A 15,607-nucleotide genomic window follows, 5' to 3' on the forward strand; every position below is an offset into this window, starting at 1 on the left:
CCATGATATGATATGCCATTCCATATTACCTCTAGTTGAGGCTGACCCGTCACTGAAGGTCAAAACAATTATCTCCCATTGCGTGGCTGTTTTCAAATATACACCGTCATACAGAAAGGCTTGGTTAGCGAAAACCAAGGCAATTGAACTGGTATACGGTAACTGGGAGGAGTCATACAAACAACTACCACGCTACCTGGCTGCACTACGATTGTATTCACCTAGGACGGTTTCTATAATGGAGACCTTTCCGGCACAATCCCCTGACGGAACTCGTCTAGAAGGTAATGGAATATTCCATAGACTTTTCTGGGCATTCCGTCCCTGCATCATCGGTTTTACATTCTGCAAACCACTTGTTCAAGTCGATGGAACTTGGCTGTATGGGAAATACAAAGGATCGTTACTGATGGCGGTCGCACAAGATGGAAATTCTAATATTTTCCCAATAGCCTTTGCATTGGTAGAAGGAGAAACGACTGCTGCTTGGAGTTTCTTCCTTAAGAATCTCCGAACGCACGTGACTCCACAAGCTGGCATCTGTGTGATTTCTGACAGGCACGCTTCTATAGACAGTGCATACAATAATCCAGCAAATGGTTGGCATGACCCCCCGTCTACCCATGTCTACTGCATCAGGCATATTGCTCAAAATTTTATGCGGGAGTTCAAGGATAACTTCTTGAAGCAACATTTAATAAACGCGGGGTATGCATTAAACCAACCTGGATTCCAATACTACCGCCGGGAAATAGTGTTGGCAAATTCTGATGCAGGGAGGTGGATCGATAATATCGACAGAGCAAAGTGGACTAGATCATACGACGATGGGGTGAGGTGGGGCCACATGACAACAAATCTTGTGGAATCAATGAATGGCGTCTTTAAGGGCATACGTAACCTCCCGGTAACCGCATTGGTGAGTGCGACCTATTTTCGGATGGCAACGTTGTTCGTAACAAGAGGCAGGCGCTGGCATGAAGTGTTGCAGACGAGTCAGGTATATAGTGATGCCTGCATGAAGTTTATGAGGCAGGAATCTGCCAAAGCCAGCAGCCATCGGGTTACGGAATTCGACCGTCATGGCCACACTTTTAGTGTCAAGGAAATAATTGACCACAACCAAGGGCTGCCCAGACAAGAGTATAAGGTCCTAATACCAGACCGTTGGTGCGACTGTGGTCAATTTCAGGCCTATCGTATGCCTTGTTCCCATGTCATTGCAGCGTGTTCACACAGCCACTTCGATGCATTATCGCTAGTGTCTCCCATCTACAAAGTCGCAACATTGCTCAATGTATACGACAATCCCTTTCCGGTGGTAGCATTGGAGGCGTATTGGCCAGAGTATGACGGGGAAATTGTTTGGCACAACGAATCAATGCGGCGGAATAAAAGTGGTCGCCCAAATAGCAGGCGCATTAGAACTGAAATGGACGTCGCAGAGAAAATGCAGAGGAAGTGTAGCATATGTAGACAACTAGGGCATAATAAGAACAAATGTCCATATCGTGGATCTAGTTCCACAACTTAGTTTTCATATTCATAAATCTGTGTACCAATGCTATTTATCATTAAAGTTTACTTTTTATTCAAATAGAAGATGACACTTGAACAACAAACACAAACATCTAACATTACAACACCAATTACTAAAACAAAAACAAATACTGGAACAAAAACAAGTACTAAAACAAGAACAAGTACTAGAACAATAACAAATACAACAACAACATGACAAATAACCATTAAAATCTAAGAAATTACAACAGTTAACACTATGTCGTCTGATCCATGCATCATTTGGATGCAATCAATGTCGCTTTCAACTTCAACCCACCAACGTATCGTTTCTCCAGTTTCAAATGAGAACCTTGTTCTAAGCCTCTGAATCCTTCTGATGACTTCACCAGGTTGGTAATCTCCCTCTAACCAAGACATCAAGGACCTTTTTAGTTGGTCCAACAAACGGATGTTCCAAAATTTCATCTCCATTGGGGGTTTCAAAGGCGAGAAAATAACATGCCCATCCCTTTTTAAGATTACTTGTTCAGGATCCGGGCGCCTTGATGATGTTCGCTGCCATGAAGACGGTCTTGGGGATGCCATGAACTCAACTTGATAGAGAAAGTGATAGGAAACAGTGGTGAAGAAAATGCAAGGAAATAACACTTTATTTATAGGAAAAGATCTAGGTTGTACACCAATCTACTTAACCCTAATTAGTGTCGCACTTGATAAATTAACCTTAACATGATTAACCCTAATTTTCCCAAAATTTATAAATAATATAATATTACTTATAAATTTAATTAATATATATATAAATTTATATATATTATATATATATATATATATATATAATATATATAATATATATATATATTATATATATAATCTTGTAAATAATTTTATTTATATATATGTATTAATATAAATTTATATAATTTATAATAAATCTAAATTCATAAATTAAAAAAAATTAAAAGAAAAATATTAACAAAATAAATAAATAAATAAATAAATAAAAAAAATAAATAGAGTGTAGGCGCCACTCCTAGTGGCGACTTGCCCTACCCTTTAAGGGTAGGCGCCAACTAGGGTGGCGCCTATGTACAAAATTAGGGCAAAAATTGCCCAATTTTGTAATTTTTTTGAAAAAATGTTTATTTTTGAAATTTTTTTAAAAAACCTGGATATTAAAAAAAAAAACTCCCAAACCACGTCATATTTGTTTTTAAAATAAATATCACATATTCCCTCGTTTTCTAAATATTACCAAGGGGAAAAATAATTCAGGACATGCTTCGAATTCCAGCAACAGTTGTTTATGTTTTTATTTCTTTAAAAGTGAGACTTATTTTTTATTTTTTATTTTATTTTTAAATTAATGATTCATTCATTTGGTTATCTTTAATAATCGAGGGATTTGATAATCAGGTTTTACTATAAAAGGACTCGTTAATCAGATTTTATCATAAAACTAACTTATATGTAGCCGCTCCAAACTTGTACGCATCATGCTTTGGGATGGATTGCAAGACAGAAAAGTCTTCAATGTTCTTCGATCTTGAACAAAACATTTTTTATGCTCTTGCAATTCATCCCAACATAATGGTGTCGATGTTGTTGTTGTATTTTTAGAATAACCTTCCTATGTTGTCAATCAAAGAAAACACTCAATAATCCATATCTTTCCTTAATTAACAATATTGAGAAATTTATTTCTAAACATGTTGTAAAAACATATACTTGAGATGGATTGTTATTTTCTTGTAAAAACATTTGCCATGAAAATATTTGCTAAATATAATGAAATATTTAAAGAGATACTTGAGATGGATTGTTATTTTCCAAGAATCCATTTTCAAAATCTGGATTTGTTTAAACAATTTATTTTAATATTTTGTGTAAATAATATAATTTTTTAAAAAAAAATTACTCCCATCATTTTTTTATAAAAGCCGAGAGGTATGTGGCGCTTGGGATGAAACATATTTTATTGTATTTTTTTATTTAAAAAGAAATATATTTTACCTCGGTTTTGAGTTATAACCGAGGGAAAATATAAGTGTGTTTATTAAGTTTTTTCATTGTTCTTAAACAAATCTTTGTCATCCATTTAATGAGTATCAACGCTCAAGACACTACCATTAGTGATCCACGTGAAATCTAAAAGACATTATAAAAACATTATGAATATTAAAAATTGATAATGAAACATTTGACATGAACACTTTGAAAATTAAAGAAGCATTTATTTTATTTGGGAAAAGTTCTCTAGGATGGATTTCAAGACCAAAAAATTATTTGGGTTTAAATTTTGTGTTCTTAAATAATCATACAACTGAATATTTATTTTATTTATCTAACCCTTTATTTTATACCAAAAAAAAATGAATGCAAAAGCCATAGAAAATATATTGCATTCAACATTTATTCTTCCCCAAGATATCCAACATTTGTTCTTCACCGACAACAATGACGATGAATTGAATTCAAAATTTGTTATATATTTTTACTTTAATATTTTGTGTAAACAATGTAATGAGTATTTAAAAAAAACAAATTTATCTTTTCCCTCGATTTTTGCCATAAACCGAGAGGTATGTGGTGCTAGTTTTGAAAATATAAAAAAACTATTACTGAAGATCGAATCAATGACCATTTCAACTATCCCTTAGTTATTCTAAAACTGGGGGGTATAATGGAGAATTTTCATGACATCTTTCGTTACCTCTCCTCTGTAACAGAAGTTAAATCAACTTCGTGTTCAAGGTGAAATGTTTTTTTTTGTAATAGTGCTTGGAGGATTATGTACATCCAAAATTGACGGGTAATCGTAGACGCCATACAAGTCGCCCAGGGCTGAGATACCACAAGAGACGCCATATAAGCCTCCCAAGATAAAGATACCCCAAGAGACACAATATAATCCGGCCAGGGTCGAGATACCCCAAAAGACGCCATATAAGCCGCCTAGGGTCGAGATATCCCAGATACGTATTTATGGGCATTTATCACTATGACGTCAACATGTCCAAACATGTCTTTTAAATTCCATAATCAATGAATATCTGGCCTTTATGACCATTGAATGGGATTCAATTGTCTATGTCTCTCTTGTATCATATCATGGTAAGAGGATCACTATAAAAGTGACACACTTCAAATCAAAAAGACATACTCAAATCCTTTAACAGAAAAGTCACTCACTATGACTCTCTTGTGGCTCTATCTGACTAAGTTCATAAGGGTTATCAAATTAGTGTTCTTTACCATAACATTTAGTGCCCACTGCGGGGCTCTGGTAAAACTTGTTTAGGCCACACAAAATAATGAATTAACGGGCCCGTCATCCTTACAGGACCAGGGAGAGAAAAAAGTAACCAATAATTGCAGGTTTCCACAGAGAAACTACTTGCCGTTATGGAAAATTATGCCAACAGAACAAACTGTTGCAGGATAGTATTCATGTTTTATAACAGAATCAACACCATCCTTAAATAGAGGAAGATGACTTGGAAGACCCAATCGATCTGCAACCGCTGACTGGGGAAATCTGGGACGATATGGTTCTGAAGAATTTCAAATTGCTCTCGTTGGCCATCTTCGATTGGAAATGCGACCTGTAGAAGCACAACATAATAATCAACACTCAGATTGCCATCATCGGAGCTACCGGCTCGATGAAAAGAAAATTGATGATGCACAAGCTAAAGGATGTTGCTTTACATTGGTACATTAGTATCCCTAGATTCTCCATAACTAGCTACTAGGATTTTGCAACAAAAATGATACATTAGTTTTCCGCTAACAAACACTATAAGGTATCTACCACGAGATTTTTAAAGCCCTCTAGGGACAGAGTGAGTCTCTCCAAAAATACTTGTCTTGTTTCAACGAAGAGACTATCAAGGTCACCCATCCCAATCAGAAGATCTTCATAGGGACTTTTCAGAATGGCCACAAGGTGGGGCAATTTTTTGAATCCATGGCTCAGAAATAGGAAACGGGAATGGAGAAAATAATGGTGTGAGCCGAATGTTACATCAAAATGGAGGAGAGTAATGCGGAAAATAGATCGAGGGGCGCAATAGAGAACGAGGTGTCAAAGTCGGAATCAAGCGGACAAAGGAAGCATAAGGATAAAGACCAAAGTCGGAGAGACAATATTTTTCAAGACAAATCGAGTACCGTATGAATATCTCACCTCGCTAAACACAGGGCGAGAAAGGATTCTGCAAGAAGTTAATCATACAAAAGTCCTCCCGTAAGCTAACCCGCCCAAAGCGAACATGATGGGAATGGATACATACAAGTGGTGTAAGTATCACAAGGCACAAGCCCATCATACGATGATTATCACCATCTGAAGCAAGAGATTAAAAAGATGATACAAAGATACTACCTTTAGAGATGCATGCAAGATGGCGGTCGAGGATCTGACTGAAGGAGATCCTCATCACAATGACCTTGAGAAAGAACCTCTTCGACCAAGAGGGTCGGAGCCTGCAAGAAGAACGAGGATGGATTACCCCATTACATACCCTAAATACGATTGAAGGTGGATTTACGAGTGATGAAGGATCAAGCTCATCCTAAAAAAAATATGTTTGACAAGTAATTCACATTGCTAGTGCTCTCCCACTCAATCTAGGGCTCGTTCTAACCGCCAGTTTCTCTTAGAGGGATATTGAGGGTATAATCCCCCATGAAGATGACTCGATGGTGATTAATCTCCATGTTCATGATTGGAATGTAAAAAGGGTTCAGATCAATCCCATTAGTTTAGCAGATATCCTCCATTGGGAAGCTTTCCATGATTTGAAGCTAGACTCTTAACTCCTTCAGTTTTTCAAGGGATCACTAATAGTTTTCTCTAGTGAGGAAGTGCAAGTCTTGGGTTATGTTCCCATCAAGACCACCTTCAAAACTGACGGAAGTGCCAAAACTTTAAAAGTGAGGTACATGGTGATAAATGCTCTGTCACCTTACATAATCATCATTGGTAGGCCAGTATTTAACGCTCTAGAGGTGGTCCTATCAACATTGTACCTGCTCTAGAGGTGAGTTGGAGTAATAAAAGGAAACTAAGAATTATCAAGGTAAGGTTACCGAGATAGCTTAAAGCTGGAAAAGAAGATCAGTAAAGAACTCATGTCAGATGCGCAGAAAATCCATTATGTAGACCTAGATCCATAGGGAGACCATCTCGAAGATGGTTTAACCCCCATAGAAGAGCTAAATACCATTCATATTAGACCCAAGAAATATCAGAATACTCAGTTTGGAACAACCCTTTCGAAAGAAGGAGAATGGAACAAGATTGTTCAGCTAATGCGAGACAATGTAGACCTTTTCTCATTAACACCCACAAATATCTTTGAGACAGGCCCATATATGTTGTGTCACCGATTATCCATAGCATCTAAAGTAAAGCATGTCTCCTAGAGAAATTGAAAAGAGGGAGGAGAAATGAGGATGGTCGTAACCGAGGAAGTAAAAAAGTTGCTATAAGCCATGTTCATCTAGGAGATCAAATACCCCCACTAGTTTGGCTAACATAATGATGGTAAAAAAGAATTAAGGGAAATAGAGGGTATGCGTGGATTTCACCGACCTCAACAAGGCATGCTCTAAAGATCCATATATATCACCTTAGTATTTACAAACTCATTAATGATGCGTCCTATTTCAAAACTTTGGGTTTCATGGACGCCTACTCTAGATACAACCAAATAAGGATGCGTCATATTTTTCAAGTTACACAGTAGTGTAATTGGTTACACTCTGATGGTAATCGGTTACAGGTTCAAATTTTACTGGTTTTTTTAAAACTGAACTAGGTGTAACCAGTTACACATTTTATGTAACCCGTTACACAGTCTGGAACTTTGAAAAACTATCACGTTTCAGAATTGCAGAATGCATTCTTTCATCAACCATTGTTATTCTAAACCAATGCAACCCTTCATGAACATCTAATAACATGTAAAACTGATCCTAGATGCTTCATAGGGTGTATATAAGGCAATGGTCATTCAAAATTCCGATTACCTCTTTCACTCAAGTTTTTAAACTACAATTCAAAATCTGTCTTACTCCATCCAAAACCTTGAAAAGGTTTTTGCATAAATTGTCATATCATTACAAAAAATTTATGAGCATTTCAAGGTTATTATATTTGACTTTACATTGAAAGAGAGGATCAATTTTTCGGTATTATAATTGATTCAAGAACAACTTCATTTATTCATAATTGTTCGAAAAGTTATATTTTATCACCAAGTGTGTGGTGACTTGTTTTGTAATAAAAAGTAGTGTATTTTCTAAGTATTGTAAGTAGAAACTGGTGTGTTTTATGTGAGAATCATCATAGTTTTTCGTGGTTTCTGAAGAGTTCCTTTAAATTGGGTTTGGTGGGCATATGTTAGAATATTGTAGAAATGTCTTGGACTGAGGATGTACAAAGATCTAACATAATGAAATTCTTCACAAGGTGTGAAGGGACTAGACGTACACTTGGTTGATAAGAGAAACTAGTATTATGGCTTATGTCTCTTTTACTTTTCTATACTTTTATTTTTCTTCATTATTGCTCTAAGTTCATGCACTTTATTTCGTAAAAAATAAAAGAATAAGAACATCTGCAAAATAACAAGAAAAAACCGTAAAACTTAATTCACCCACATCCCCTTGTTAGGTTGTACTCTCTACTTACAATTGACATCAACGTAGATTAAGATAACTTGCTCCTCAATCCATAAATTATGGCTTTTGCTAATTATGTTTTTGCAGATGGTGGCAACAACAACAAACATCCATGTTTCGTTGGTAATATCATGACTTCTAGAAAATTCACTTGCAAATATATCTAGAAGCACAAGGAGAATAAATATGGGATATTGTTGAAAAATTTCCATACATTCCTATAACGTCCATACACAATGTAGAACAAGTAAAGGTGAAAGGTTCTTGGAACAATGAAGACAAGAAGAAATTGTTGTATGATAAAAATGCAAAGAACATCCGTGCATTCGCACTAGGTATGGATGAAATCTTTGTGTTTCAAATTGTAGAACAAAAAATGAAATTTGAGATATGTTAAAAGTAACACATGAAGGCACATTAGAGGTGAAAAGATTTAAACTAAATATTTTATTACAAGAATATGATATGTTTAGAATGTAACCAGGTGAATCAATTCTTGATTTGCAAAAGAGATTTTCACAATTGACAAATCATTTGATGGATCTTGGAAAAACATTCACAAATGATGACTTAAATCTCAAAGTCCTTAGATCTTTGACAAGAGTATGACAACCAAAAGTAACGGATACATCAAAAAAGAAAAGTCTCTTCAAAATGTCTTTGACGACACTCTTTGGTAAACTTGAAGAACATGAGATAGAACTTGAAAGGTTAGAAAAGCATGAAGATCAAGAAAAGAAACCCAAAAGTCTTGTCTTGAAAACTAGAATCAAATACCATGATAGTAATTAAGATGATGAATCTCAGTCCACTAATTATTAAGATGATGCTCTAATCAAGACATTTAAAAATTTCTTAAAGAAGGAAAGGACAAAGGAAATTAACAAATAGAAGAACCAACTTCAAAAAGGAAGGTTACTTGTTTTGAATGTGGAAAAATAGGACATGTAAAAAGTGAATGCCCAACACTTAAAGATAAGAATAAAGTAAAAAGAAAAAGGGACAAACGACCAAAGAAAGAATATGTGACATGGGATGACAATGCGATAAGTGCATCTTCAGATGAAGAATAAGCAAAATTGGCATTAATGGCTTCAAACCATTCTGATGATGAAGAATATGAGATTAGTGATTCCAAAATTAATGGTATACCTTCATATGGTGAATTAAAAAATGACTTCTATGAATTACATGAGGAATGTTTAAAAATTTATATAAAATGTTCAAAGCAAAGAAAAATAATTTATAATGACATGAAAATGGTATTAGACCAAGTAAAAAATTCAACATTGTGGAACCAAAGAAATTGCACATTATAATTCCTGAAAAATGGTCTTATGTTAGAAATAATTCTTATGGCTATAAAAGAAATCATGTTTTTAGACCTACATATGATTTTATTGTAATACAAAAAGCCATTATCCTAATGATTTCTACATAAGAAACTAGGGTGTTCCTTATAGTGAATATGTATGAGTAAGGATGAGAACTAACCCAAGAGAATCCAAAGAATATTGAGTACCTATAAAGTACTATTAATTGTTTTTGTAGGTATTTGAAAACCATATGCTAATATTGTCTAATTATGATTGGTTGTTCAAGATACAATAAAGACCATATGATATGGTAGGATTGAAGTTTCATTTGATTAAAGATGATTTAAAGAACATCAACATTGATATCAACATTCACATCAAGTCATTATGAAGAAGAGTCAAAGCATGAATTACAAAATAAAAGGGGGAAATATATAAGACATGACGAAATTAACTCTCATTGTTCTTCAACAGAATCAAGGTACATGTTATTTATCTCTCTTTATGCCAAAAATTCATCACATAATACTTGTGAATTTATTTATTTATGAGCATGCATCTTGTATTATTTTGATGATCCGTCAATATTGTCCTTAATCCATGATTATAAGTGTTGTATCATGTTTGTACCATATTCTCATAAGCCATTGTTGCATAAAACCAAAAAAATATTACATGAGTGGCGTAATAGGTTACACCTCGAAATTTTCTTTAAAATGTTTTACAGCGCCGACATGTTACCATTTACACCTACCACGTAACCAATTACACTCTTAAAATTTTCATTTTTCTCTTGTTTTATGGTTGATGTAAGACATATGGATCTTGGTAATGTTATTTATTGTATGAACATATTATGTTTCTATCGATGATTGTCTCTTTAAGTATATGCTTATGTATGCTTGTGTGTATGCCTTGGTATTATTATGCTATTATCACTCATATTTCCCTTCTTTTTTATAATGTCAAAATGGGGAGAAAGAATGTATATTGTGTTTTCTTTTTTGCTTCAAATTCATATATAGGTATATGAAGTATAAAAGTAAAGGATTCACAAATCTAGGGGGATGCACATGATTTAGGGGGAGGAAAATGTAAAGAAGGAGTATTTTCCAAAGAAAAATGAAAATTCAATGTCAAGTTTTTGTCATCATAAAAAATGGGGAGATTGTGAAGCCAATAAGCACCAAGTATGATGTTTTGATTAAGACAAAAATAATATCAAGTTCAAGTGTCAAAAAGAAGAAAAAAGGCTTATCAACATAAAGTTCAAGACATGTCTCAAAAGGATCAAATATGCACTAAGCTATTGGATGACAATGATGGAAATAGACATTGATCGTGATGATAAAAGGTTGAAGTCCAATCTCATTCAAGTATCAAAGATTACATAAGCCATTGGATGTTGATTTAAGAGGAATTGATCTTGTTTCAAAGATATTCGATTATAACTCATAGTATGTATATCTTTATATGCTTAGAAAATTATTCATATTTTCATCTCAAATGTTTTTAAGCATCCATGCATCAATACCTTGCATGTCAAGTCTTTTGAAAAAGTATTTTTCAAGTTACACTCTGTTGGTAACCGGTTATAGGTTCAAATTTTACTGATTTTTTTTTATAAATTGAACTAGGTGTAACCGGCTACACATTTTATGTAACCCATTAAACATTCTGGAACTTTGAAAAATTAGCATGTTTCAGAATTGCATAATGCATTCTTTCATTAACCATTGTTATTCTAAACCAGTGCAAACCTTCATGAAACATCTACTAACATGTAAAACATATCCAAAATGTTTCATAGGGTGTATATAAGGCAATGGTCATTCAAAATTCTAATTACATCTTTCACTCAAGTTTTTAAACTACAATTCAAAATTTGTTTTTCTCCATCCAAAATCTTGAAACTTTTTTCTGCATAAATTGTCATATCATTGCAAAACGTTTATGAGTATTTCAAGGTTATTATATTTGAATTTTACATCGAAAGAGAATATCAACTTTCTGTATTTGAATGAATTCAAGAACAATTTCATTTATTCATATTTGTTCGAAGAGTTGTATTTGACCACCAAGTGTTTGGTGACTTATTTGTAATAGAAAGTGGTGTGGTTTCTAAGTGTTGTAAATATAAAGTGGTGTGCTTTCTAGTTTATGTGAGAATCATCATAGCGTTTGATGGATTGTGAAAAGGTCCTTTGAATTGGATTGATTCAATGTCCACCATAGGTTTTGTGTGCATATGTTAGAAGATTGTAGGAGAGTCATTGTGCGAGGCTGTACAAAGATCTAACATAGTGAAATCCTTCACGGGGTGTGAAGGAACTAGACCTACCATTGGTTCATAAGGAGAACCAGTATAATTGCTTATGTCTCTTTTACTTACAATTTTATTTTTCTGCATTATTGTTCTAAGTTCATGCACTTTATTCCGGAAAAATAAAAGAATAAGAACATCTGCAAAATAACGAGAAAAATATGTAAAACCCAATTCATCTCCCCTTTCTTAGATTGCACTCTCTACTTACAATTGGCTTGTGAAGTAGGAGCCACCCACCTTCGACCAGAAGTGACTCTCAATTAGTCACTAACTCGGTACGTGGAGGTTACCAAACAAAGGAACCATTACTAGTCAAATACCTACAACAAATTCTCAAGATGTCAAAACGATTCAAGACATTTGAAATAGTGCATGTTCCCCGTGAAGAAAATGTTTGGGCTGACTTTTTGGCAAAGTTTATTAGTACTAAAAAGTTGGGTCTAAACAGGACAGTGATACAAGAGACTCTCGACCACCGAAGTACTAAAGTCGAATATGTCATGATGATTGAAAGTAGAAAAAGTTGGATGACTCTTATCATCGAATACCTGACCAAAGGACACCTCCAGGAGAGGAGACAGATGTTCGTTGCCCGATATGTCATGATGGTGGGCAGACTTTATAAAATGGATAGATAAATGCTCATATTAAGATGCATCCTAGAGGAAGAAGTAAATATTATTTTAACTGAGGTACACAGTAGTATTTATGAAAACGACGTAGAAGGGATAGCCTTAACAAGTAAGTTTTTAAGAGATAAGACAAAATTTCATCTTCCAATCATATTTTCTCTATACAAATTCTTAACTATTTACTAAAAAAAAGTTTAAACTCCTTGCTATTTAACCAATCAATTGTTGGTATTTGATATAGTCAATTAACTCACCGAAAGATCTATTACATATTAGTATGAGATAAAAATAATCCAAAAATATAAGTTTGAATAAGTAACATACTAGTACTGTATTAACTTGCTACTAACATTGACTTTAAACCAGAATTCTTGATAGTACTTCATAATAATCCAATAACATCAAATTTCCTGATACACACGTCAATACATAATATCCCCACCTGTAAGGTCGGTATTGGGGACCACCACCCATCATAATTTCAAAACTCTTTCTCTCTACTCATGCATCTTCCCTCCTCTTCCCCATTACCCTTTTCCCCTATAATTAAAAACCCACAAAAACAGATAAATATATTTAGTTACCGCAACCTTAATCTTCCACGTGTCCATAACGAATCTTCCTCACTTCATACTTCTTTCTCCCTTAACCAAATCCTAGTCAACAGATACCATTATCACGTCCATACACTCGCCACGTGTCCACAATATTCTACAGTCAGCACCAACACACGCTTGTCTCCAATCTCTTCCTATAATAACAACCAAATCCAAATTGGAGTATTATGTGTAATTTGTTAGTAAATTGTTTTAGCACAACAATTCAATAATAATGAATACTCATCTTCCCAATCATAGGGATCGCCGCATCCTATCATTCCCGGCGGTTCATCCTTGCCAAGGAATATCCACCGGAACACTCGTCGCTTCTCTAATCACTCTCTCGCAAACCATATGCAATTTCCAACCTCAAATATTTCCAACGCAAAAACGAAACGCAAGAGAAACAATACGTCAAATTTCTATCATTTCAATATTCCTCCAAGAAATTCAAGACAATTGCTACTTAATCCCAAACTCAATTATCATCTCTTTCTCAGAGCTTCACTTTACTTTACAAAAGATTCATTTTTTAATGCAAGATTGTACTCTTGAAGGTGCTAATCTTTTATTGCTCTCGAAATCCCGACACGTGGCGGATCAATTTTGCTCTCTTATTCGCGCCGTCGCAACTACACTAGACGTTTTGCCTTTACACAGAATCGAAATTTGCGACGAAGTGAAGGAGTTAGTTGAGTTAGTAGCAAAACAAGCGAGGAAAGCTAAATTCGAAGTCGACCCCAGCGACGAGATTGCGACGAAAAAACTCCATTCAGTACTGCATCAATTCGAGAGAGGAACAGAACCAAAACTTCATACCATGCAGGAAATCCTGGATTACCTAAAAATCAAAAGCTGGAATGATTGCCACAGAGAAATCAAATTCATAGAAAACGAAATAAGCTGGTTAGAGAATCGTGATTGCAACGAACGAGAAGTTCCATTTTTGAGTAGCTTGGTTGGGTTTTTAAGCTACTGTAGGGTAGTGATATTCGAATCACTGGATCAAAATTCTGATCAATACGAAGCTCGAATCAGCACGGAGATAATATCTATAACATGTTTGAATCCAGATGATTTCCGGTGTCCAATTTCACTCGAATTAATGACAGATCCAGTAACAATTTCAACAGGACAAACCTACGACCGTGCTTCAATTCAAAAATGGCTGAAAGCAGGAAACAAAACATGTCCCAAAACAGGAGAGAATCTTAGCAGCACAGAGTTAGTTCCAAACACAACACTGAAGAAGCTTATCCAACAATTCTGCACCGACAACAGAGTTTCATTTTCCAAATCATGTAACCGCAACCGTGACATAACGAGAACAATTTCACCAGGTAGTTCTGCAGAAGCACACGCTATGCAGTTTCTCTCATGGTTTCTCACACGAAGGCTCGTTTTCGGAACAGAACAACAGAAGAACAAAGCAGCTTACGAGATTCGTTTGTTAACTAGGGCAAGTATTTTCAACAGAGCGTGTTTGATTGAAGTCGGAACGGTGCCGCCATTGTTGGAACTTTTAGCCACGGAAGATAAAACGACGCAAGAGAATGCAATCTCTGCTTTGATGAAGCTTTCAAAGCATAGTAATGGACCCGAAAATATAATGGGCCATAACGGTTTAAAGCCCATTATATCCGTACTTAAAAATGGGCTTAGCCTTGAGGCCCAACAAATCGCAGCCGCTATAATATTCTATCTTTGTTCAGTGAAAGAATACAGAAAATCAATAGGTGAAAATCAAGACGCGATTCCGTGTTTAGTGGAGTTAGTTAAAGAAGGAACAACCTGCGGGAAAAAGAACGCCGTTGTTGCGATTTTCGGACTTCTTTTGCTTCCAAGGAATCACCAACGCGTGATTGAAGCCGGTGCTGTTCACGCGCTTGTTTCTATCATAGATCCTTCGTATAAAGACGAACTTGTAACTGAAGCTTTGGCTGTTATTGCGGCACTAGCTGAGAATTTTGATGGAGCCAACGCTGTGTTGGAAGCTTCGGCGTTACCGTTAATTACTCGGATGTTGCGATCTTCTGCTTCGCGTGCTGGGAAGGAACACTGTGCTTCGATTTTGTTGTCGCTTTGTGTTAATGTTGGTGTGAATGTTGTAGGTGTCCTTGCTAGGGATATTACGCTTATGCCCTTGCTATATTCGCTTCTTACGGATGGTACTGCTCATGCTGCTAAGAAAGCGCGTTTTCTCATCAAAATTCTACATGATTTCAATGAAACAGCAACTTCTCGATTGAAAGGTTCTTCAGTTTTGCGTCAATTGAATGGGTTAGAACTTAGAAATTAGGGTATCTTGTTGTGAATATATACGTATACTTTTTTGGTGTAAATACTGTAACATACGATTGAGATTTTGTGAAACTAGCTCCCGTGTTCTTTTTATCCTCAGGGAGCTAGTTTTAATAAGTGAGCTTTCAACTTATACACAGGAAGCTTATGATTATTTTGTATCAGGTATAGTTGTGAAATAAAGTGGTGTGAAATTAATGGATAAGTCAGTTAAGATTA

General features: G+C 35.2%; 1 protein-coding gene across 1 annotated transcript; it reads left to right on the forward strand.

Moving 5' to 3' along the window:
• Nucleotides 1-12,800: 12,800 nt before the first annotated feature.
• LOC127073906 (U-box domain-containing protein 19) lies at nt 12,801-15,607 on the forward strand. The gene has a single exon (XM_051015152.1). The coding sequence runs from the start codon at nt 13,320-13,322 to the stop codon at nt 15,384-15,386; it is 2,067 nt and encodes a 688-aa protein (XP_050871109.1). The 5' UTR covers nt 12,801-13,319; the 3' UTR covers nt 15,387-15,607.

The sequence above is a fragment of the Lathyrus oleraceus genome, chromosome 4 (genome assembly GCF_024323335.1).
Source record: "Lathyrus oleraceus cultivar Zhongwan6 chromosome 4, CAAS_Psat_ZW6_1.0, whole genome shotgun sequence".
NCBI lineage: Eukaryota > Viridiplantae > Streptophyta > Magnoliopsida > Fabales > Fabaceae > Lathyrus > Lathyrus oleraceus.

What these genes read in the sequence shown, in the direction of transcription:
- LOC127073906 (XM_051015152.1), top strand. Translation starts at nt 13,320, where the DNA reads ATGAATACTCATCTTCCCAATCATAGGGATCGCCGCATCCTATCATTC.